The sequence below is a fragment of the Biomphalaria glabrata genome, chromosome 2 (assembly GCF_947242115.1).
Source record: "Biomphalaria glabrata chromosome 2, xgBioGlab47.1, whole genome shotgun sequence".
Classification (NCBI taxonomy): domain Eukaryota; kingdom Metazoa; phylum Mollusca; class Gastropoda; family Planorbidae; genus Biomphalaria; species Biomphalaria glabrata.
Window position 1 is genome coordinate 20,789,005 of NC_074712.1, and position 25,752 is coordinate 20,814,756.

At 39.4% G+C, this 25,752-nt stretch overlaps 1 protein-coding gene across 2 annotated transcripts; it reads left to right on the forward strand.

Moving 5' to 3' along the window:
* The first annotated feature begins 1,445 nt into the window (after positions 1 to 1,445).
* LOC106073706 (asialoglycoprotein receptor 2-like) lies at positions 1,446 to 25,468 on the forward strand. Of its 2 annotated transcripts, none has more exons than XM_056022065.1 (5): positions 1,446 to 1,548; positions 14,821 to 14,911; positions 16,722 to 16,922; positions 22,462 to 22,623; positions 25,251 to 25,468. In XM_056022065.1, exons 2-5 carry the CDS (start codon positions 14,863 to 14,865, stop codon positions 25,379 to 25,381), a joined length of 543 nt encoding a protein of 180 aa, XP_055878040.1. In that variant the 5' UTR covers positions 1,446 to 1,548; positions 14,821 to 14,862; the 3' UTR covers positions 25,382 to 25,468. The 2 variants fall into 2 exon arrangements, with proteins under 2 accessions (XP_055878040.1, XP_055878041.1); XM_056022066.1 differs by having other exon boundaries at positions 1,451 to 1,526.
* The last annotated feature ends 284 nt before the right edge of the window (positions 25,469 to 25,752 follow it).

The window sequence follows — 25,752 nt, forward strand, 5'->3', positions numbered from 1 at the left end:
CGAAATAAAACAGCAAACAATTTTTTTAAACAAGTATTACAAATTGTAGTGTTTCTCAAAGTCTCACTGGTAACACTGTCATACAAAACAATTACCGTACACCCAGCTAGGAGGTCTGTAGAAAGTTGCAATCTCTTCAAGTGGGATCTGTACTGGAGGCCCAGGGCCAGATTTCACAGAGTGACGCCATGATCCTTAGTGGAATGTAGCACTCAATGGCGATATCACTGCCCCTTGGGGCACCCTTATGTTTATTATGCGTGCGTCAGATGTTGCGCAGGTTACACTAACCAACTTTGTCACGCTCTTTTTGTCGTTCACTATTTTGTCGTGTAACCAATCAACTGACGTTTTATTTGGGGCAAAAAATAAAACAAAATAAACTTTGTTCAACATTTTCGATTCTACATTCTCATAATCAAAAACTTGCAAATCATTTTCAAATATCTAGAGCAACTTCTGTGCTCAAATCCGGATATGTGACAGAGTGGAATTCATTAATTAATTACATAACAATTTGAATAAGTCTGAATACCGACACTGAGTGTGTGTTTTCTGAGCCCCAAACGGCAGCACGGTAACCTTCTCCCAGCCACTAGTTCACAAAAGAGATTTGAATAGACTTCATGATACCATTATACGTTATTCAAACATGACTAGTCAAGCTTTCTTTACGGGCTCTGAACTCTTCTTCTTTCCACTGTCAATCAAAAAATCTCAAAAACTTTACCTCGACTCAGACAAATGTCGATGGATAAATAATTTGAATTGAAATGAATGTCTCTATGATCATGAGCCACCTGTCGCTAGATGGACGCTTCCAATGCACGTCATCAAGTTCTGACACCATTTCTTTCTTTGTACAGAGAACTACGAGCGTGAAGTTTTTCATAAACAATCATTAAAATTAATCAACACATTACTGCTGAGTAAATATAAGATTCGTCAGGTTGGTAGGGGTTAAATCTAAAGCGTTTTAGTGCACAGTAGAGATACTAAACCAAACAATTGGTAAAGTTAACAAAACAATTGTCTTAGTCAGTGAGAGACAACATAATTTACGAGGATTTTTTTATTTTTTATCACAAACAAATAAAGTAAAACCATAAACTAAAACAGAAATAATTGGTCAGTCCAAATATTTCCCTCATCTACTGTACAGGCAACCAGCAGCCATTGTTCTAAACTTTAAAGATAGTACATTTACCTACCTCATGCGCTGTATCATAGTGCATATACTTAACTTAGGCCACTTATACTATATGCTTAATTGTTGATAGTACATACACCTCCTCATTCCATCCTGAACTACTATTTCAGTATTGTCAACTGGATTAATTCATTTTTTGACATCATCATTAACAAATTTAATTTACAAATTAATTATGTACTGAGCAATAGAAATGTTCCGATTTTTGATTTATTTCCTTTGAGTCCGTCAGATTCAATTATAAAGGATTTCCAACATGTTCATCAAGTATTAATTGAGCAAGTGCTGTGGTGCTGAGTTGTTCATATTTCTGAAGGTAATCTTTTTGTTGTTCAATAGTAAGTAATTTGATAATATCTATGGAATAGAAATAGGTTATTATAGGCTGAGAAGATATGCAGAATAGCATTCAGAGAGAGAGAGAGAGAGAGAGAGAGAGAGATGTGGTCCTTACAACTAAGAACTTTAAAACAAAAATGTTAGCTCAATCTACACTCATTCTTCGATAGTACTATAAGACCTAGACACTGGTGCATATCAAAGTGAAGACCAGAGGGCCATTAAAGAACATAAAAAGTACCAAAAGAAGAGAGATACAGAAAGACGAAGAATGCTTCTAGAGACTCAATGAGTTAAACGCTGCAAAGAGGAAGTATAGACTCAAAGAGTTAAACGCTGCAAAGAGGCAGTATAGACTCAAAGAGTTAAACGCCGCAACGAGGCAGTATAGACTCAATGAGTTAAACGCTGCAAAGAGGAAGTATAGACTCAAAGAATTAAACGCCGCAAAGAGGCAGTATAGACTCAAAGAGTTAAACGCGGCAAAGAGGCAGTATAGACTCAAAGAGTTAAACGCAGCAAAGAGGCACTATAAACTCAAAGAGTTAAACGCTGCAAAGAGGAAGTATAGACTCAAAGAGTTAAACGCCGCAAAGAGGCAGTATAGAGTCAATGAGTTAAACGCTGCAAAGAGGAAGTATAGACTCAAAGAGTTAAACGCCGCAAAGAGGCAGTATAGACTCAAAGAGTTAAACGCAGCAAAGAGGCACTATAAACTCAAAGAGTTAAACGCTGCAAAGAGGAAGTATAGACTCAAATAGTTAAACGCTGCAAAGAGGCTGTATAGACTCAAAGAGTTAAACGCTGCAAAGAGGCAGTATAGACTCAAAGAGTTAAACGCTGCAGAGGCAGTATAGACTCAAAGAGTTAAACGCTGCAAAGAGGCAGTATAGACTCAAAGAGTTAAACGCTGCAAGAGGCAAGAGAGACTCAAAGAGTTAAACGCTGCAAATAGGCAGTATAGACTCAAAGAGTTAAACGCCGCAAAGAGGCAGTATAGACTCAAAGAGTTAAACGCCGCAAAGAGGCAGTATAGACTCAAAGAGTTAAACGTGGAAAGAGGTAAGAGACACAAAAAGAGTTAAACGCCGCAAAGAGGAATATAGACTCAAAGAGTTAAACGCAGCAAAGTGGCAGTATAGACTCAAAGAGTTAAACGCTGCAAAGAGGCAGTATAGACTCAAAGAGTTAAACGCCGCAACGAGGCAGTATAGACTCAATGAGTTAAACGCTGCAAAGAGGAAGTATAGACTCAAAGAATTAAACGCCGCAAAGAGGCAGTATAGACTCAAAGAGTTAAACGCAGCAAAGAGGCACTATAAACTCAAAGAGTAAAACGCTGCAAAGAGGAAGTATAGACTCAAAGAGTTAAACGCCGCAAAGAGGCAGTATAGAGTCAATGAGTTAAACGCTGCAAAGAGGAAGTATAGACTCAAAGAGTTAAACGCCGCAAAGAGGCAGTATAGACTCAAAGAGTTAAACGCCGCAAAGAGGCAGTATAGACTCAAAGAGTTAAACGCCGCAAAGAGGCAGTATAGACTCAAAGAGTTAAACGCAGCAAAGAGGCACTATAAACTCAAAGAGTTAAACGCTGCAAAGAGGAAGTATAGACTCAAAGAGTTAAACGCTGCAAAGAGGCTGTATAGACTCAAAGAGTTAAACGCTGCAAAGAGGCAGTATAGACTCAAAGAGTTAAACGCTGCAGAGGCAGTATAGACTCAAAGAGTTAAACGCTGCAATGAGGCAGTATAGACTCAAAGAGTTAAACGCTGCAAGAGGCAAGAGAGACTCAAAGAGTTAAACGCTGCAAATAGGCAGTATAGACTCAAAGAGTTAAACGCCGCAAAGAGGCAGTATAGACTCAAAGAGTTAAACGCCGCAAAGAGGCAGTATAGACTCAAAGAGTTAAACGTGGAAAGAGGTAAAAGAGACACAAAGAGTTAAACGCCGCAACGAGGCAGTATAGACTCAAAGAGTTAAACGTGGAAAGAGGTAAAAGAGACACAAAGAGTTAAACGCCGCAAAGAGGAATATAGACTCAAAGAGTTAAACGCAGCAAAGTGGCAGTATAGACTCAAAGAGTTAAACGCTGCAAAGAGGCAGTATAAACTCAAAGAGTTAAACGCCGCAAAGAGGCAGTATAGACTCAAAGAGTTAAACGTGGAAAGAGGTAAGAGAGACTCAAAGAGTTAAACGCCGCAAAGAGGCAGTATAGACTCAAAGAGTTAAATGCTGCAAAGAGGCAGTATAGACTCAAAGAGTTAAACGCTGCAAAGAGGCAGTATAGACTCAAAGAGTTAAACGCTGCAAAGAGGCAGTAAGAACGCAAAAAGTAGGGCGTGGATATAGGCAAAATAGACATCCTTCCTTTTTAAAGTTCTAATGACATCCTTCCTTTTTAAAGTTCTAATGACATCCTTCCTTTTAAAGTTCTAATGACATCCTTCCTTTTTAAAGTTCTTGTAAAATCGTTCCTTTTATCATACTTATTATTTTGATGTGTTTGGAGCGTTTCAGTTCTAGCTCTTCAAGATCTTCAGACGTAGGCCAATTAGAGTTAAATTGTTAGTTCTAAGAGCTGGTTTGTCCTATGTCATCATCTAGATCTTCCTTTAAATCTAAACTCTTATTTAAAATTACTTGATTTAGTATTTAGATTTTTTACCCGTTAGTCTTATTGGGGGATTCATTGTTTAACACGACAACTGCGTTCTACGATCTCTCACTTTCCGATAGAGTAATATGTAGGAGCGTGTGTACCTGGAGCTTAGAGCGGTTATTGTGAACCTCATTTGGTAGCAAACTGTTAATTTGTGAACTGTTGAGTAGTATTGTACTTTGTCGCTGTCAACTATCTTGACACTTGTACTTTGTCGCTGTCAACTATCTTGACACCCGTACTTTGTGCTGTCAACTATCTTGACACCCGTACTTTGTGCTGTCAACTATCTTGACACTTGTACTTTGTGCTGTCAACTATCTTGACACTTGTACTTTGTGCTGTCAACTATCTTGACACCCGTACTTTGTGCTGTCAACTATCTTGACACCCGTACTTTGTGCTGTCAACTATCTTGACATCTGTACTTTGTGCTGTCAACTATCTTGACATCTGTACTTTGTGCTGTCAACTATCTTGACATCTGTACTTTGTGCTGTCAACTATCTTGACATCTGTACTTTGTGCTGTCGACTATCTTGACATCTGTACTTTGTGCTGTCAACTATCTTGACATCTGTACTTTGTGCTGTCAACTATCTTGACATCTGTACTTTGTGCTGTCAACTATCTTGACATCTGTACTTTGTGCTGTCAACTATCTTGACATCTGTACTTTGTGCTGTCAACTATCTTGACACCCGTACTTTGTGCTGTCAACTATCTTGACATCTGTACTTTGTGCTGTCAACTATCTTGACACTTGTACTTTGTGCTGTCAACTATCTTGACACCCGTACTTTGTGCTATCAACTATCTTGACACTTGTACTTTGTCACTGTCAACTATCTTGACATCGGTACTTTGTGCTGTCAACTATCTTGACACCCGTACCTTGTGCTGTCAACTATCTTGACACCCGTACTTTGTCGCTGTCAACTATCTTGACACTTGTACTTTGTCGCTGTCAACTATCTTAACACCCGTACTTTGTGCTGTCAACTATCTTGACACCCGTACATTGTGCTGTCAACTATCTTGACACCCGTACTTTGTCGCTGTCAACTATCTTTACACTTGTACTTTGTCGCTGTCAAATATCTTGACACCCGTACTTTGTGCTGTCAACTATCTTGACACCCGTACTTTGTGCTGTCAACTATCTTGACACCCGTACTTTGTCGCTGTCAACTATCTTGACACCCGTACTTTGTGCTGTCAACTATCTTGACATCTGTACTTTGTGCTGTCAACTATCTTGACACTTGTACTTTGTGCTGTCAACTATCTTGACACCCGTACTTTGTGCTGTCAACTATCTTGACACTTGTACTTTGTCACTGTCAACTATCTTGACATCGGTACTTTGTGCTGTCAACTATCTTGACACCCGTACCTTGTGCTGTCAACTATCTTGACACCCGTACTTTGTCGCTGTCAACTATCTTGACACTTGTACTTTGTCGCTGTCAACTATCTTAACACCCGTACTTTGTGCTGTCAACTATCTTGACACCCGTACATTGTGCTGTCAACTATCTTGACACCCGTACTTTGTCGCTGTCAACTATCTTGACACTTGTACTTTGTCGCTGTCAAATATCTTGACACCCGTACTTTGTGCTGTCAACTATCTTGACACCCGTACTTTGTGCTGTCAACTATCTTGACACCGGTACTTTGTCGCTGTCAACTATCTTGACACCCGTACTTTGTGCTGTCAACTATCTTGACATCTGTACTTTGTGCTGTCAACTATCTTGACATCTGTACTTTGTGCTGTCAACTATCTTGACACCCGTACTTTGTGCTGTCAACTATCTTGACATCTGTACTTTGTGCTGTCAACTATCTTGACACCCGTACTTTGTGCTGTCAACTATCTTGACACGTCCCGAGACATGACGTTAAACTGCGCTCCTCTTTCCTTAGCACTTTTGGAGCTCAAAAGTGCCCTACTTCTTTTCTATCATTGTGTCTGCCTCCTCTTTTCCTAAGTCTGCCTTCATTGATCATCACACTGTCTCCTTAACTTTAAATTCTCACTACGTCCTAGACCAGTCCGTTTGCCGTGGACTGCGACGGGTAAGGGGGGATAAAGAGATCCTGGTGTTTGAGTGGTAGCTATCTGAGGATAAACCACAACAACACAATACTTTGGCTCCAAGTTCCCCTAGACCTGAGACCCAGATGGCCCGCTCTGGGTCAACCGGCTGGTCATGCCGAGCTACCAGCATAGGTCGTCGACCTATGCTGGAGGGCGGTGGCTGGAGGGTCAATCAGGGAGCTGCTGTATCGGACACATGTCCGATGTAGCAGCTGACTGAGTATAGCACCTGTGTAGCCCTGGCGGGCTCATTCTGGACATCCGAATGGCCCGTCCCCCTGTTGGACTCGATGGCGGGTGGGGAGCACAGGTGCCGAATTAACCAAAATATATATGGACAAAAAAACACACACAAAACTACTTGCCCCAGACCTATGTCTGGGCAAGAAACGACGAATTGACGATAAAAGACTAAGACTAAGACTAAGACTAAGACTGCTTTATTGATCCTTACGGAAATTTGTTGTGATTACAAGGACTCGTTTCTCATATAAAGACAACACAACAGAAAAATACACATAAATACAACAGACAACATAAAGAGTTCATTCAGCGACTACACACAGGTATCTTGGTGCATTTCATGTTCCCTGATCAATGAGTGGCGGTGATAGAGTCTGACCGAGTGAGGTACGAACGAGTTTTTGTACCGCTCCGTTCTTGTTTTGATTGACAGCAGTCGCCCACTTCGCGACGACCTGGCGTAGTTCTGATGGAGCGGGTGGCCGTTGTCTTCCAAGATTTTTTCGATTTTTCTTAGGCACGTTTGTTCAAAAAGTTCCTTTAAATGTGGTAATGTTGTGAGTGTAATTTTTGATGCTTTTTTAATGATGTTTTCTAGACGTTGCAACAGTTTAGATGAGGCGTTGCCTTGCCAACAACTTATTCCGTATGTTAGCAGATTTTGTACTGTCGCGCCGTAAAATGTCTCAAGGATCTTCTTGTTTAATTTAAAACTGTTGAGTTTGTATAGAAAAAAGAGTCGCTGGGCTGTTTTCTTTGTCAGAGTTCCAAGGTGGTCTTCCCATGAAAGCTTGTTGTTGATGATAATGCCTAGATATTTATATGCCTTTACTTGTTCTATAGATGTAGTGTTTATTTGCAGTTCACGTATAGTTTGTTTTTTCTTTCTAAAATCTATTATAAGTTCTTTAGTTTTTGTTACATTCAGTTCTAGAAAGTTGTCGGTGCACCAGTTTGTAAACTCTTCTATCGAGCTTCGATACTGAGTTTCGTCTCCTGAAATAAGACCGACTATGGCAAAAAAGAGGAGGTCCCAAAAAGCTGTGCCACCTGGCCATCATTTCTGGTGGTTAGATGCACAGAGGAGGGAAAAAGCCTGACCAAGTTGAGCCCTTTTATTATCTATAAGGGACTCAAGTCAGTAGTGGGAGAGCCCAAGAGTGTGTCTAAGCTACACAAAACAATGGAACTACTTGTAGAAGTAGACAGCAAGACACACTCTGATGGGCTTTTAAGATGCAGAAGACTCTGTGATCTCCAAGTGGAAGTCATGCCACACAAGAGTCTGAACACCAGCAGAGGTGTAATCAGCTCTAGGGACCTACTGGAATGTTCCGAGAAGGAAATAGTGGAGGGCATTGAAGGAGTCACCCATGCCCGGCGCATTACCAGGCGCAGGGAGGGTGAGGAGGTCAAAACCGCCACTATTATCCTCACATTCGGAACTAGGACACCGCCAGAGTATGTGAAGGCAGGATACCTACGAGTTCCAGTGAGGCCCTACATACCTAACCCCATGAGGTGCTTCAAGTGCCAGGGTTATGGACACGGCGCGGCAGTCTGTAAGAGGAACACTGTGTGTGCCAGATGTGCTGGAGAGGGTCATGAGGACAAGGGCTGCACAGCCCAGTTCAAATGCCCAAACTGTCAAGCTGGCCACTCAGCCTACTCCAAGGACTGCCCTGTGTGGAAACAGGAGGTTGCCGTGCAGGAGTACAAGGCAAGAAACGGATGTACCTTTAGCCAGGCGAAATCGGCTGTACTGGCCCTACCCAAGGGCCAATTCGGCTTGACAAAGACCTACGCCCAGGCTGTTGCTAAGAAAGGAAGATCCATAGCCACACAGACGGACACATTGACCCCACCACCCCCTCCTCCTCCCCCAACTCAGAAGAAAACACCGCCAAAGAACACACCTCTGAAGAAACAAGAAAGCCCTGTTGTCATGCTAAAGAACAGGTTCTCTGTGCTCGCTGATGAGAGCATGGAGACTGAGCAGCATGTCAAAACCAATACTCCGGGAGAACCCGGAGACATCATGTCTGACACAGGTTCTCCTAAGAGAACCCAGCCAGACACCCCAACCTCTACCGAGTTAGAGGTTGACCAACTCCCTAAGGGGAGAAATCAAAGCGGAGAGGATGCCCGAGGTGAGAGAGGAGGAAATAACCTCCGCTCTAACCAGAGGGATCTCCCCTCTCCAGAGAGAAAGACTTCCCCCAAAAGGGGGTTGTCCTCCTCTCCATCCAAACCCAAGAATAAAAATACCAAGGTCACTGGAATAAAGGGAAACCCCTCCGGGGGCCTCCCAAGGCCAAATAGCTCCAAGTAGGTCATCTAGAATAAGCCATGGATTCCAGAATTGTACAGTGGAATTGTAAAGGCCTCAAGGCCAATTACGAGGAAATGCAGCTACTGATGGACTCTGAGACTCCTGTAGCTGTCTGCTTACAGGAAACATTTCTGAAAGATTGCATCAGCTTCCGAAGCTACCGTGCTTACACCAAGAATGTTGAGGATGCAGAGAGAGCATCAGGTGGAGTCTGTATCCTTGTGAAGGATAGCATCCCCCATGAGAGGGTAGAACTACAGACCACACTACAGGCCGTAGCAGCTAGGATAACCCTTCACAAGGTTATCACTTGCTGCAGCCTGTATCTACCACCAGGCGCTCCATTAAACCGAACAGACATGGAGGACCTATTGAAACAACTCCCCCGGCCTTATTTAATCCTTGGGGATTTCAATGCCCATAACACCATGTGGGGATCCAACAATACCGACACAAGAGGTCGTATGCTGGAGGATATCTTCCTCCAACATGATTTATGCATACTTAATGATGCATCACCGACCTACTTGCACCCAGGAACTGGATCATTCACATGCATTGACCTCACCGTATGCGTCCCCGGACTTCTGGACGATTTTAAATGATCAGTTAGCAATGATCTACGGGGAAGTGATCACTTCCCAATCATCATTACTAACAATCTCCCTTCATTGGGACGACCTCAGCGGTGGAAACTGAATAAGGCCGATTGGGAACAATTCCAAAAAAGATGCTCTGAGGATATCACAGAAAATATCCTCCATGAACAGAACCCAGCTGATACCTTTGCTAGCAAGCTACTAAGTATAGCCAGGAAAGTTGTACCCCTAACCTCTGCAAATCCAAAACGGCCTAGCAAACCATGGTTTGATACAGCTTGCAAAAGTGCTATTGGTGATAGGAAAAAACGACTGGCTGCATTTATAAAGAATCCTTCCCAGGAAAACCTAAAGCTATTCAGGATAGCTAGAGCAAAGGCTAGACAAACCATACGGTCAGCCAAAAGGAATTCCTGGAGAAGTTTTGTCGGCAGTCTGGATGCCAAAACTTCTGCTAGAGCGGTTTGGAAGGCAGTAAGGCGAATCAAAGGGAAAGAATCAAATGCAATAGGGCATTTGAAAAACCAAGGACGAACTGTCACGTCCCCCAGAGAAATAGCTGACTGCCTTGCATCCTCAATAGCAGAAAAATCATCCACTGCACACTACACGCCAGAGTTCCAAAAAGTCAAAACCAGGGAGGAAAGACACCCCATTCATTTCAGGTCAGAGAACAATGAAGACTACAACAAACCGTTCTCGCTTGAGGAACTGAGGGAATCGCTGGACAAGTCACATGACACAGCGCCTGGAGAAGACGAAATCCATTACCAGTTCCTCAAGCACCTTCCCGAACCCTCATTGGCAGTCCTACTAGGGGTCTATAACTGTGTGTGGCAAACAGGCGCTTTCCCAAACAGCTGGAGGAAAGCCACAGTTATACCGATACCTAAACCGGGAAGAGACGGCTCTGACCCAGCTAACTATCGACCAATAGCACTAACAAGCTGCATCTGCAAAACCATGGAAAGAATGATTAACAGTAGGCTGGTCTGGTACCTGGAAAGGAATAAAGTGATCTCAAACTACCAGTGCGGTTTCCGGCAGGGGCGGACAACAACTGACCACCTGGTAAGGCTGGAAGCTTATATTAGAAATGCATTACTCAGAAGAGAACATCTAGTAGCTGTATTCTTCGATATAGAAAAGGCCTATGACACAACCTGGAAACATGGCATTCTACGTGACCTGGCGCTTATGGGGCTTAAGGGACACCTCCCCCGTTTTGTGGAGGAATTCCTGAAAGATCGAAAATTTCAGGTCCGAGTGGGCAACTCCGCTTCTGACACTCATGACCAGGAAAGGGTGTACCCCAGGGCAGCATTCTGTCAGTCACCCTGTTCAACATTAAAATAAATAGCATCATAAATGCGCTGTCCCCTGGCATAGAGTGCTCTTTGTATGTTGATGACTTTGTCATTCTTACTTATGGGAAAAACATGAACACCTTAGAAAGGAAATTACAGTTATGTTTAAACAAAATTCAGGGTTGGGCAAACTATAATGGTTTCAAATTCTCAGACTCCAAAACAGTTAGTATGCATTTTTGTAATCTAAGGGGACTCCACCCAGACCCTGAACTATCTATACACAAAAAGAAGATCCCTGTCGTGAAAACTACAAAATTTTTAGGCCTCATCTTAGATTCCAAATTTAATTTTCTCCCCCACATTAAGGAACTTAAGAAGAAATGCCAAAAGTCATTAAACATACTAAGAGTACTCAGCCATACGGACTGGGGAGCTGACAGAGATACCTTGCTGCTGCTCTATCGGAGTCTAATTCGATCCAAGCTAGACTACGGATCCATAATATATGGAGCAGCAAGGAAGTCGTACCTAAAAATACTGGAACCAATACAAAATGCTGCCCTGCGTCTCTGTCTCGGCGCGTTTCGTACATCACCTATCCCAAGTCTCCATGTGGAGGCTGGAGAACTCCCCATGGATATAAGAATGAAAAAGCTTGCAATGCAGTATATAGTCAAGCTAAAATCCAACCCCACGAACCCTGCTTTTGACTCCATATTTAACCCCACAGAGGTAGAATTATACAATCGAAGGCCTAACGTCATACAGCCGTTGGGCCTTCGAATGAGAGAACCCATCCAAAATTTAACCCCACCCATTGACCAAATCTCTAAAATAGAAACCCCTCAGAATCCTCCTTGGCTAATGAATAAACCCAAATTAAATTTATCCCTCCTTAATTTCAAAAAAGAAAATACAGACCCAAGCATACTACAAGTCCACTTTAGGGAACTGCAGGAGAGCTACGGAGATTGTGGCACCATCTACACAGACGGATCCAAAATGGAGGGAAAGGTCGCGTGTGCCTGCTCCTTTCGGAACAAAACAATCTCCCGTAGACTCCCCGATGGCTGCTCCATCTTTACGGCCGAATTGCACGCAATGTTGCTTGCACTTATGGCCGTAAAAGCATCAGAAAGGAGTAAATTTATAATCTGCTCCGACTCCAAATCTGCATTGCAAGCTTTGGGGCGGATGAAGACTGACATCCCATTGGTACATAAGAGCCTGAAGCTGTTGGACCCAATAACAGCCGACCGTAGGGATGTCACCTTCATCTGGGTCCCCTCCCATGTTGGCATTGAGGGAAACGAAGCCGCAGACAGAGAAGCAAAGAGAGCCCTAAATCATGCGGTGTCAGGAACCCAAATTCCCTACTCGGACCTGAGACAAAGTATTGCCTCTGCCACCTATCGAGAGTGGCAGAACCGATGGGAGGCTGAGACTCACAGTAAACTCAGGCAGATTGTGGCGGATGTCAGGTGGCGGCCCACATCTAAGGGTCTGACAAGGCGTGGTAGCACAACCATGTCCAGACTTAGGATTGGCCACACCTACATCACGCACTCTTTTGTACTGAAGAGAGAGGAGCCCCCACTTTGCGAGTACTGTGACTCTCGCCTCACCGTGGAACATATCCTCGTTGATTGCCCCAGATACCAGGATGTCAGGGCGAAATATTTTAGACCCACTAATCTAAAAACACTATTTAATAATGTCGACCCTGGGAAGGTACTGGGCTTTATTCGGGAAGTGGGGCTATCTACGAAGATCTGATTTCTGAATTTGTGAACATGCACTATTTACATTAGATTTTTACCAAATATTTAAATTTTTACTACCTTTACTATTTTAACTGTGAATAGACCCTGATTTTAATTATATGACTGTATAGAATCTGGCCCTTGTTGTTTAGAGAGAGAGTGGTCCTTGAGGGACTGCAGGCACGACATGGCCTAAATTGTGCCGATGTGCCTCAAATCAAAATCAAATCAAATCAACTATCTTGACACCCGTACTTTGTGCTGTCAACTATCTTGACACCCGTACTTTGTGCTGTCAACTATCTTGACACACGTACTTTGTGCTGTCAACTATCTTGACACCCCTACTTTGTGCTGTCAACTATCTTGACACCCGTACTTTGTGCTGTCAACTATCTTGACACCCGTACTTTGTGCTGTCAACTATCTTGACATCTGTACTTTGTGCTGTCAACTATCTTGACATCTGTACTTTGTGCTGTCAACTATCTTGACACCCGTACTTTGTGCTGTCAACTATCTTGACATCTGTACTTTGTTCTGTCAACTATCTTGACACCCGTACTTTGTGCTGTTAACTATCTTGACACCCGTACTTTGTGCTGTCAACTATCTTGACACTTGTACTTTGTGCTGTCAAATATCTTGACACTTGTACTTTGTGCTGTCAACTATCTTGACACCCGTACTTCGTCGCTGTTAACTATCTTGACATCTGTACTTTGTGCTGTCAACTATCTTGACACCCGTACTTTGTTCTGTCAACTATCTTGACACCCGTACTTTGTGCTGTCATCTATCTTGACACCCGTACTTTGTGCTGTCAACTATCTTGACACCTGTACTTTGTGCTGTCAACTATCTTGACATCTGTACTTTGTGCTGACAATGGGCTTGTCATTTGTTCTATGTTACTGTTAATGATCTTGGCATCAGCATTTAGTTGCTATCAATAATCTTGACTTCTGCTATTTGTTGCTGTCAATGATTTTGACATCTGCATTCTTACGACTTGCGCCTAGTTTCCTAGAACAACAACATTTTTACCATCAAAACCTTTTTTTTTTAATTTGCAATTTCGATGCAGTGTGTTTTTTAAAGCCGCAATGTAAATTCTGAAGTACAAAAGTATACTTCCTTTCCTGTTTAGCACTTATTAACACTTTTTGGTGCGTAACTTTCTTTCGTTCCAGTTGTTGTTTTGTCCTGTTTATTTCAACACATATCTGGATCTAGATCTATACGTTATCCTCTTCTAGATTTAGATTTCTATTACATCTGTAATTACAAATCCACCTAATTGTCAGAGTGAATGTCAGTGATTTGACTTGATCAGTGTGACTATGAAATGTATTTGTACAAACAATATGGAACAAGTGTATGAAAGCAAGTGTGTGTGTGTGTGTGTGCGTGTGTGTGTGTTTCGAGAAAATGACTACAGTTACTACAGTTTGAAATATTAACATTGTAGTTAATGATAATTCGTAGCACAATTTTAGAACGACTAGCTCTAGACTCTAAATGTAAAAGTAGGTATGTATTTTTAATCAAAAATTTCTAATTCCAAAAATCGTGAATATAAGGGCCTATTCAAAGTATATAAGTGTCTTGTATTGTTTTTTTTATTTATTTATTTGGTGGGAGGTGCATACTACGGTTTATTGAGATGGATTATTATTTCCCTTAAAATTTTTCTCAAGAAGAGCAAAGCTTCAATTATTTATCTAACAATAATGCACAGACTAAAATGTGTGTATTGATGGACCATTATTTTATGCTGGCCATCCTAGGATAAACGAGTGATACAATAAAGAGTGTGATAATATCTAGAATACAGTTTTAAAAGAGGATTACAAAAGCTCGAAGATTATTTTTAAGAAAGGATAAGATGAACAATATCATTTTAAAACTAAAAAAAAAAAAGGACGAAACGAGGCGCGGTGGCTGAGCAGTAAAACGAATGGCTTCCGTACCGGAGTCCGGGGTTCGAATCCAGGTTAATACTAGGATTTTTAATCTTGGGATCTTCGGGCGCCTCTGAGTCCACCCAGCTCTAATGGGTACCTGACATTAGTTGGGGAAAAGTAAATGCGGTTGGTTGTTGTGCTGGCCACATGACACCCTTGTTAACCATAGGCCACACAGATGCCCTTCATCTGCCCTATAAACCACAGGGTATATATTTATTTTTATTATAAAAAGGACAAAAAAGACATAAATCTATACTAAATGATTGATGACATACCTTTGCATACTAGACACAGAGCAGAGTTTTAGTGGCTATTCAAAGTCTTGAAATCATGAACTACGCCAAACTGTTGTTGATGGTCACCTTGGTAACCGCGCTGGGTAAGTTTGAAACTTAACTACTTTTAACAACCAGCTTAGTCAATAAAAAAGAGGATACACGAAGCAGTGTGTACCTTCAGCTGGGGATAGCGTAGGAAGTGAGTTGGTGATGTTTTTAGAGATTTGATTGCTGGTATGATTAGGAGTTGGGTAAGGGGGTGTGCTTAGGATTTAGGTTGCTGATATTTAGTGATATTGGGATTGACGATATGATTATTTAGTGGGTTTGAGGATATGTTTAGAATTTGGTTGGTGATGTGGTGACAATTTTTTTAATGTAGCTTTGAGCTGGGGGTTTGTAATATATTTATGAGTTGAGTTGCTCATTTTCTGAAGAGTTACAATAGTGATGAGGTGCTGTTTTTTTGGGGGGCTTAGGATCTGGTGAGTTGTTTTGATGGCGATGTGTTCGTTTAGCCACTTCACAATATGTGACCAGAAACACCTGCTCCTTACTTCTCTAAGAAATGTAATATAAACATAAGGTAACATTCTTTTCTATAAATATAGAAACCCTTTATTTCTCTAGAAGTAAATATGCTCACTAACAAGCTGTTGAATGGGACTGATGGTGAGGGGTAAAACGCTTGTCTTCTAACACGAGTGTTCTCGGGTTCGATTCTAAGTGAAGACTGGGATTTTGAGTTCGCGATTTTAAGGGCGCTTCGAATGAGTTCCTGACACTAGTTGAGGAAAGTAAGAACAGTAGGTGGTTGTGCTGACCACACGATACACTCGTTAACCGTCGGCCATAGAAACGGATGACCTTTACATCATCTGTCCCATAGATCGGAAGGTTTGAAAGGTGTATCTAACTTTTTTTTTCCAACTATTTTAATGATTTATACAAGCGTTATTTTTAGCGACACCAATAGGGAAATTACCGCTATTAGTTTTATGTGATCTGTCTGTCCGTCCGTCCCGTTTAGATCGCAGAAACTAGATGAGAACATCCCAAATCATAATATTTTAGACCTTTCTAAATTTATTTTTCTTTTCTGAAAGCGAATTGTTTAATGTTTAAATTTAAATATGCAAGCATTTTTTGTTACAATGCACCTTTTTAAAAACTATCCTCTATTAATAGTAAAAAGTATTTTTCGGTATCCTGTCATTAGCCAGCCTAGCAATGTAGAAATCTCGCCAAAGTTTTCCATACGTACACGAGTCTTTTTGTAATGTTGGAGATACAGTGGAAGTTGTGGATAGTTTGTAGTTCATCGCTTCTTAGAATCTTGCTGAAAATATTGAAAGCTGCCCTTTGACCTGACTGAAAGGACCACTTCGGCGGCCGATTTTGAGTTTGTGTTTCCAAATAAACTCTCTTGGTAACCTTGTTTGATGTAAATATTATCCATCGTAGGAGCATTCGTTTCAGTCGATTGAGTTTGAATATATTAAACTTAAAACGAATCGTACTCAACCGAGACCATTCGTTTCAGAACACTAACCCGCAACGTCACAACTTGTAGGCAGTTTAGATCAATAGAGTGTTGCACTAGAACTAATAAACACTTCTATCACATTGTATTTAGCTTGGCACATAAAATATTTAATAAAAAAAAAACACTGTTATTAAGCAAATTATAAGAAGATTCTCTCATTATATGAATTAATTACATGTACAAATATTTCTTTTATTCTAAAATGAGGAGCAAAAAAGGACAGTTCTTAGAAATGTTCAATGACTTTTCTTTGGATGTGAATCACATTGGATGAGCAAGAGATGTATAGACTGGCATATCATTATTATTTTTTTTTTTATAAATATGACATTCACATATCTATTTTTCTATACTTCTGTTTCCAGTGCCGGTCAAGCCAGACCCGTCTACACGCCTCACTCGGCAGCTGAACAGCGCGAAGAACCAGAGCCTCTTCGAACAACAATGCAACAAGAAAGACCAGTTTGTAGTGAAGAAATATAACACTACAATGAAATGTATATGGTATACTAATACCGGCAGTGACGCATTTCTTCCATATTATGTCGCCAAGAAAACCTGTGCAGGTGCCTGCTAACAAACATACAAGTACACACACAAACACACACACACACATACATACATACATACATACATACATACACACATACTTACATACATACATACATACATTCATATATAAATATATATGTATATATATATATATATATATATATATATATATATATATATATATATATATATATATATATATATATATATATATATATATAGCCGGGGGGGGATTTTGTGACTGATTTTTTGGCTTGAATTTTGTTTATTTTTGTTGAGATTTTAATATTAAATCATCACTTGCCCCATCGCAGTCAAGGGGGGGGGGGGTTAAGTTTAAAATGCCCTTCCAGGGGTAGTTTGCCATTAAAGCCTTGTCTTATATTAACAAAAACGGAATACAAACGAAAATCCCCGAGTTACAAGAGCATAGCCAAGGAGGATTTTGATTTTAGAACCCCCCTCTGAATTTTTAAAAAATGTAAAATCCCATCTTCAATATAGACTAAAGCAGGGGTGGGCAACCTTTTTGTATCGTGGGCCACATTAAAAAAATTGTGGGGATGTGAGGGCCGCAGATATATATTTACTTGTATGTACGTTATATAAAAGTTTATAATATTTTTTAAAATTCATATTTATACTGTATTATATATTCTTTCTTCACACTCCTAATTGAGGAATTACAACAAGAGTTAGCAGTTTCTGAAACCAATTTTACAATTTTTTAAAAAATGTTGCTATTGTCTTTTTACATGCCATCCTTTAACCCCAAATCCGCAGTAGTACTTAATGTCAAGTATTTAACTGTTTACACTTGTTCGTAATGTTTCGAAACTGTGGAACTAGTTGACTAGTTCCTATCTTGTGACTGCTGTCAAATTACAGTCAGTCAACTTTGATTACACTTGTTTAGTTTCCACTCAAAAAAAATGTTTGTTCACAAATGTATGTTGACCCAAACATTTTGAAAGTTTAGCAGCCAAGTGTGTTTGTTTAAGTGTGAAATGCAGCTTTTAGCCCCCACTAAACTCCCGTGGAAGAACTGACTGGAACTTTTCTTTCAGGACGTAATTTGCATGGAGCTATGTTCTGTGGAGCTGAATTAGCTTTCATGGTTAGCCGATAGTATTGAAAACTGGTCTGGGGTCTTAAAATTTGCGTATATAAATTCCATAATTAAGGAATCTAAAATAAGTTTGTACTTTTGACCATTTCACTATTAATAGTTTCACCTTTCAGCAAAGGAAAATGACAAAATCTGTTTTCACTTGCTTGTCTAGAGAAATTGGAAAGCATGGTTTGAAAAAAATAAATATGTCTACAAATTGCCTATGCAAACAGTCTTCCATTTCTTAATTAGAAATATTAGTAACAAGGTCACAGTTAATGTCCTTCAGTAAAAAAAAAAGTAAAATTCCCCTTTCAGACCTTGTGATCCATTAGCAGATGATGTAAGGGTCATCTGATTCTGTGGCCTATTGTTAACGAGGGTGTCATGTGGCCAGCACAACGACCAACCGCCTTTGCTTTCTCCAACTAATGGCAGGTACCCGAAATTGAAAATCTCAGTCTTCACCAGGATTCGAACCCTCGACACCGGTTTGGAAGCCAAGCACTCTATCGCTCAGCCACCGCGCCTCTGCAAATGTCCTTCAAGGAACATAAACATTTCTTCCCTTGAGATTTTATATTCTTCTCATTACATTGCCCAGCCAGAGGATACATCGGAATATTTTGTTTCTAAATCTTCAAGTACTTGTCACAACTGCCTTGGTTATAGTACCTTGCTCTATTGACTGTCGTGTCATAGTTGTATGGAGCAATAATGATTTTGTATGCAGCTTTGTGCAAACTTTCCTGTTTAGACTTTATGGTTGGGATATTCTTTAAAAAAAATCAAACAAACAAACAAACAGTTTTTCCGAGTCAAAGATCGAACTTCATCAGTTGTTACACTTGCCATCTTGTTCCAAGCGTACCCAGCAATCGATACTGATGTTGAGGTTGTGTCTTAGACTGAGTGTATTGAAGTATAGTCAATTAGCTTGAAACTTTTTATAATGATACAGTTTCAATAATTTATATAGATATTTAGAATTATATATATATATATATATATATATATATGGTTCGTCCATCGTGGTTCGATGATGACCACTTTGTCATCCAGGGGGCTGAGGGCTTTACACTGGGGTTTTATGCCTCCTAATGTGGCTGGTGAGACCTATGTGAGCCCGGAATGTTAGGCCGCACGCTGGGCAGGTTATTCCAGCTGGAGCTAGTGTAGTTTGCCTTGCTTTTCTTTTCTGGCGTTTTTCTTCTGCCAGCGTTGTTCTTTTTTCCTCAGCAAGCTGTGCGCCAGTTTTCACAGCGCGACGCCATGATGCTCTGCCAGGTGCCTGGGTCTATATAGATATTTAGAATTATATGTCTATACTGTGGGCACACCTTATTTCTGTAGGTTTCCGCGGGCCACATAAAACACTCCGGCGGGCCGCATGTGGCCCGCGGGCCCTAATTTGCCCACCCCTGGACTAAAGCATACATCAGTCACCAGATTCTATTTGTGTAGTCAAGAGGGTTTTGTCGTTTAAAACCCCTTTCAGCGGGGCTTGAAGCTAAAAACTACCTCTTCAATCTAAAAAAAGCAAATTACACACTCAAAATTTTTATGTTTTGTGTTTAAAACCCCCTCCAGCGGGTTTAAAGCTAAAAACTAACTCTTCAATATATAAAAAAAATAAGCAAATTACACACTCAAAATTCTTTGAGCGTAGCCAATGGGGGGGGGGGTGAGAATAAACCCCTTCTACATAGGGCTTTAAGTATAAAACACCTCCAGATGGTTTTGAGTTAAAAAAAAATCCCCCTACAGATAGTTTTTTAAAAACCCCTCAAAATTTTTTTTTACGATAAAAAACCCCTCTTCAATATAAGACTAAAGCATACATCTGTCACCAGATTCTATGAGTGTAGCCAAGAGATGGTTTGTTGTTTAAAACTCCCTTTCAGCGGGCTTGAAGCTAAAAACTACCTCTTCAATTTAAAAAAAAAGTAAATTACACACTCAAAACTCTATAACCGTAGTCAAAGGGGGGGGGGGGTGAGTTTAAACCCCTCTCAGCCAGAGGGCTTAATTTCAAAACCCTTCTAGATAGTTTTGAGTTTAAAATCCCTCTACAGATAGTTTTAAAGTTAAAAAAACCCTCTTCAATATTATTCTAGTTGCACATGCTATGAGCGTAGTTAAGGGGCTTAAAACCCCCAACAGATGGTTTTGACGATAAATCTTCCTTTTCGATATAAAATCTAAAGCAAACTACAGTCACCAAATTAAAAGAGCGTAGCCAACAGAGATTACACATTTCTACCAGTCTCTGGGCTCCATTAATAATGTGCAGTGAATAGCATGGAAGTCATCCGCCGAAATGGAAAAAATAAAGACTAAATATGGCTCAACAAAGATGGCTAAGACGGATTTTAGGAGTCAGTTATAGAGATCGGGTCTCAAGCTAGGAAATCCTACGCCGAACAGGCAGTCGACCACTTATATAGGTTGTGACAGAGTGTCGCATGAGATTTGCGGGACATGTTCTCTGTCAAAGTGAATGATATGGAGGCCATTACGAGGAAATCGGAAACAGGGAAATCCTAGTATAACTTGGCGCGTCACTTTCATGGAGGACCTCAGAGCAGTGGACACCAGGTGGGAAGAGGCTTCCGACATTGCCAGTGACAGATTTTTGTGGAGACAGCTTGCTGCCCAATGCGCCGAACGGCGCGTGAGGATCTAAGTCCAAATAACGTAAGAATAGCAGATTAGGTTTTTAAACTCAAATATTTTTATACCATTATAATGCACTGTAGATACCTCAGAATATGCATTTTTTTAATACCGGAAATAGTTCCTAGCGAGGGGCTCTGTTAAGCTTCCGCACGGTGTTGATTCTTGACAATATGTCTAGTGTAGATCTGACTGGAAGTAACGCTGAACTAAACTAATTCAGTAACACCGGCGAAAGGCCGAAACAATCAAATATGTAGTCGACGCTGATATGTTGTTCTATAAAGATATTTAATACTCAAGAAGGGAATCGTCCGATGTCAATTATGTCGTACTCAAGTCTACTACTCTACAAGAAGCGTCTTCCTTTTAGCGTCGCTTAGATCGTTCTTATTTTTTAAAGATCTGTCACGTCACTTGTCGCTAAGTAAAACTTTCCCATTATTCCCGAAACAAATAACTAATTCCTAATCATGTCATAACACTCCGCGCCGAACCCCTCTGGGGGAGCTCTCAGCGCTCCCCCCAGACCCCTTTGCTGGCAAGGAAAGGGTGTTTATATTTTTTCCTCTTGCTCCAGGCAGAACCTATTCTGTGGTACAATAAACGTTTTACGAAAGAATCAAGGGTCAGAATGTAATCAAGATTAATTATGGACACACAAAACACACACACACACAGATACAAACACACATATAAATACACGAATGGGTGCCTGGTCGTGCGGTTTGCGCGCGGGATTGTCGTTCGGATTTATCGACGGTCTTGGGTTCAAACCCTGACCACTCCCATCCCCCGTCGTCCTGCGGGAGGTTTGGACTAGGAAGAAAACTATCTTTAACTCTGAAGGAACATCCGAAACATGTAAAACATTTTACAAACATTTTTTTTTATATATAGCGGGCCCCCCTGGCTACGCCTATAATATATATGTATATATGTATGTATGTATGTATGTATTTATGTATGTATGTATATATATGTATGTTACCATTAAAGTGCGAAACCCAGCATCCAATAGAATGCCTAAAAACACCATGCAAAGTACGATATGAATTCTCGATTCCCTACTTTGCCTATGAATTGTATAAGTATGAATAAAACTGCTTTAGGCAATGTTTGAAATGTTTTAAAATTAGTTTCTTAATAAATACATTTCTCGGAACACTATCTCTATTGGCCAGCAATGTTAATAATTTAGTCTTGTTCTTTAAAGAGTGGAATTTGTTTAATTTCGACTAAGTGTGTAACTGCATTGCACACGTTTCAAAAGGTGACAGGTGGCGGCTGGTGCAGAAAGCAGTAAAGGAACAAGTTTTACAATGGACGGGAAAAATCAGTTGTAGACAAAGTCTAGTTTAGTTTAGAACCATCGTTAGGTCAAGTTGTAGTTATGAGCTTCAACGAAGATAGTTAACTTGCTTAATTTGATTGTAGTGTGCGTATTTTATTCAAGTGATTCCTAGTTCCAGAATTAAAGCTTTGTATTTATCGTTGAAGGACCTTCATTGTTTGAATTATTAGTTTGTATTTGAATCTCCGGCATAATTATCTTATTTGAGTATTCAGTAATTGTTCAAACTAGAAATCTACACTAAATTATAATATCAGAAACGCAATGTCCGTTCAGCATAATCTCATCTTCAAATCAAGACATCTTGACAACAAAACATCTTCACATCTAAACACTCTAAAACAAAAGATCGTTGCACTACCAAAGTATAAGAATGTGACCTATATTTCCTTTCACTGTTTGTTTCTTCCAGATAAAGATGCTATCTTAGTGATAACTCGGACTAAAGACGATATGGAACTCATTGCCTCAGTTCGCAAAGTTTTTTGGGTTGGAATGGATGATTATCCTAACGGTGTTTACAAATGGACTGATACAAATGCAACTGTTGTCAACTTCTTATCCTACTTTACCGGTAAAATATTTCTAATGATCAAACTTTAATGATATGTGACGTCCAAATGTAAATTGTCACAACGAAATGGACATTTTCAAGAGCGCTGTAAAATAGATCGGTTGCCAGAGAAAACTTTGGGTCAAAATGTGTAGAAAATGAAATGAAATGTTATTGCTCTTTTGTTTTACTTGATTTTGCTTTTAATTAATCTATGTATCAATCTGTGTATCAATCTTTGTATCAATTTCTGTATCGATCTTTGTAACAATATGTGTAACAAGATTTTTATAAATCTGTGTATAAATCTATGTATCATTCTGTGCTTCAATCTTTGTATAAAATCCGTATCAATCTCTGTATCAATCTCTGTATCAATCTCTGTATCAATCTTTGTATCGATCTTTGTAAAAATCTGTGTTCCAATCTTTTTATAAATCTGAGCATCGATCTGTGCATCAATCTCTGTATCAAAATCATAATCAATCGTTGTATCGATTTCTATACCAATCTGTGTATCAATCTCTATATCAATATCTGTATCATTCTCTATATCAAACTGTGTATCAATCTGTGTATCAATCTGTGTATCAATCTGTGTCTCAAACTATGTATCAATCTGTGTATCAATCTGTGTATCAAACTATGTATCAATCTGTGTATCAATCTGTGTATCAATCTGTGTATCAATCTCTATATCAATATCTGTGTATCAATATGTGTATCAATATGTGTATCAATATGTGTATCAATATGTGTATCAATCTGTGTATCAATCTGTGTATCAATATGTGTATCAATATGTGTATCAATATGTGTATCAATCTGTGTATCAATATGTGTATCAATATGTGTATCAATATGTGTATCAATATGTGTATAAATATGTGTATCAATATGTGTATCAATATGTGTATCAATATGTGTATCAATATGTGTATCAATATGTGTATCAATATGTGTATCAATATGTGTATCAATATGTGTATCAATATGTGTATCAATATGTGTATCAATATGTGTATCAATCTGTGTATCAATATGTGTATCAATCTGTGTATCAATCTGTGTATTAATATGTGTATCAATATGTGTATCAATATGTGTATCAATCTGTGTATCAATCTGTGTATCAATCTGTGTATCAATATGTGTATCAATATGTGTATCAATATGTGTATCAATCTGTGTATCAATCTGTGTATCAATATGTGTATCAATATGTGTATCAATATGTGTATCAATATGTGTATCAATATGTGTATCAATATGTGTATCAATATGTGTATCAATCTGTGTATCAATATGTGTATCAATATGTGTATCAATATGTGTATCAATATGTGTATCAATATGTGTATCAATCTGTGTATCAATCTGTGTATCAATCTGTGTATCAATCTGTGTATCAATCTGTGTATCAATATGTGTATCAATATGTGTATCAATATGTGTATCAATATGTGTATCAATCTGTGTATCAATATGTGTATCAATATGTGTATCAATATGTGTATCAATCTGTGTATCAATATGTGTATCAATATGTGTATCAATATGTGTATCAATATGTGTATCAATATGTGTATCAATATGTGTATCAACATGAAAGAACTGTTCAGTGCTACTACATTTTATCGATGCACGAGGAACATAAAATGGGGATAACCACAAAAATTAAAATTTTCATTTAATGACGCTGTTGATTAATTATGCAAATATTACTTAATATATAAGTGGCAAGGCGGAAAAGACGCTATTAGTTATGTGTGAAATGTCTGTCCGTCTGTCCATCCGTCCCGTTTAGATCTCGTAAACTAGAAAAGATAGTGAAAATCCGACATCATAACATTTTAGACCATTCAAAGTTCTGATGTAACGGCTACTTTTTTCTTTTCTAAAAGCGAAAAATCTAATTTTTAAAATCACTTATGCAAGCAGTTTTTTCATAAAAGCACACCACTTTTACAACTATTCACTATTAATAGTAACAAGCACGGGAGGCTCTTTAGTAGGAGTGTAAACCACACACCATATTTCTTACACATTTATGCAAATGGTTTTATATTTTTGCTAAAAAAAAAGAATTTACATTTGTATTGCTACGTTTTGTAAGTTCTGTCCTACTAATAACTACATTTACCCAAAAATAATGTTTACTTTTTGTAAGAGAAAAAAATCTATTTACTTATCTATATGTATATAAGTTGAACAACAACAAAGATTAATAAGTAGGTTTTCATATGACTGCGTGAACTGCTGTACTAAACTACTACACTGTTACACTTAACTAAAGGCATTTTTTTTAAAGAAATGATTTTGTCTTAAAAGATTGACCCTTTACAAAACAATTAGATCAATTAGATATTCATTATAAGACATCAGTTAGGCCATGTTTGCATTTAACTTTACATTCACTTTCACCTATCCTTGGTCTGTTGGACCGCTGGGGCACCACACACGATCTGTCAACCTTCTTTCTACATTCTTCTCTTTCATTTGTCTTTGATAGAATTTCATTCTGACGTTCTTTCTGAAAATATTGAAACCTGCCTTTTTACCTGCCTGGGTGGACCACTTCGGGGGCCGATTTTGAGTTTGTGTTTCCACACCAACTGTCTTTGTAACCTTGTTTTTGTTTGTTTTAGATTACCCTAAGAACTGGCAGAATTATTCAGTATTCAACAAACTCAGATGTGTTCTATTTATAAGTGAGACTAGAAGTCATTATGTCTCCAATTGTAACTACGAATTGGCCTACATCTGTGAAAGCCGTTGAATGTCCAATACAAACATGGTGTCTTGCCCAACTAGATATTTGTAACCGAGATCAAAGCAGAATAAAGTCCAAGTAGCAAAAATACAAGATTCGTGTTTATTTCTTGTCAGTTTCTTTTGTTCTATTCAAATCATTGGGTGCCTAGACCAGTACGCTTAGGACTGGACGGGGCTCGTTATCTTTGGCTGACTGCCATCTACCTTGGCAGGAAAACTTGAAAAACTCAAGTCAGGGGAAAGGTTTCAGTAGCCGGTAAGCATTACCCCGTGACACAACGCTACAACCTGGCACAGCCTACAATGCCCTTGATTCTATCGTGAAGCTAGGAAGATGTCAGTGAATGATGTATAAGATAGGTGGCATAGTCGTTT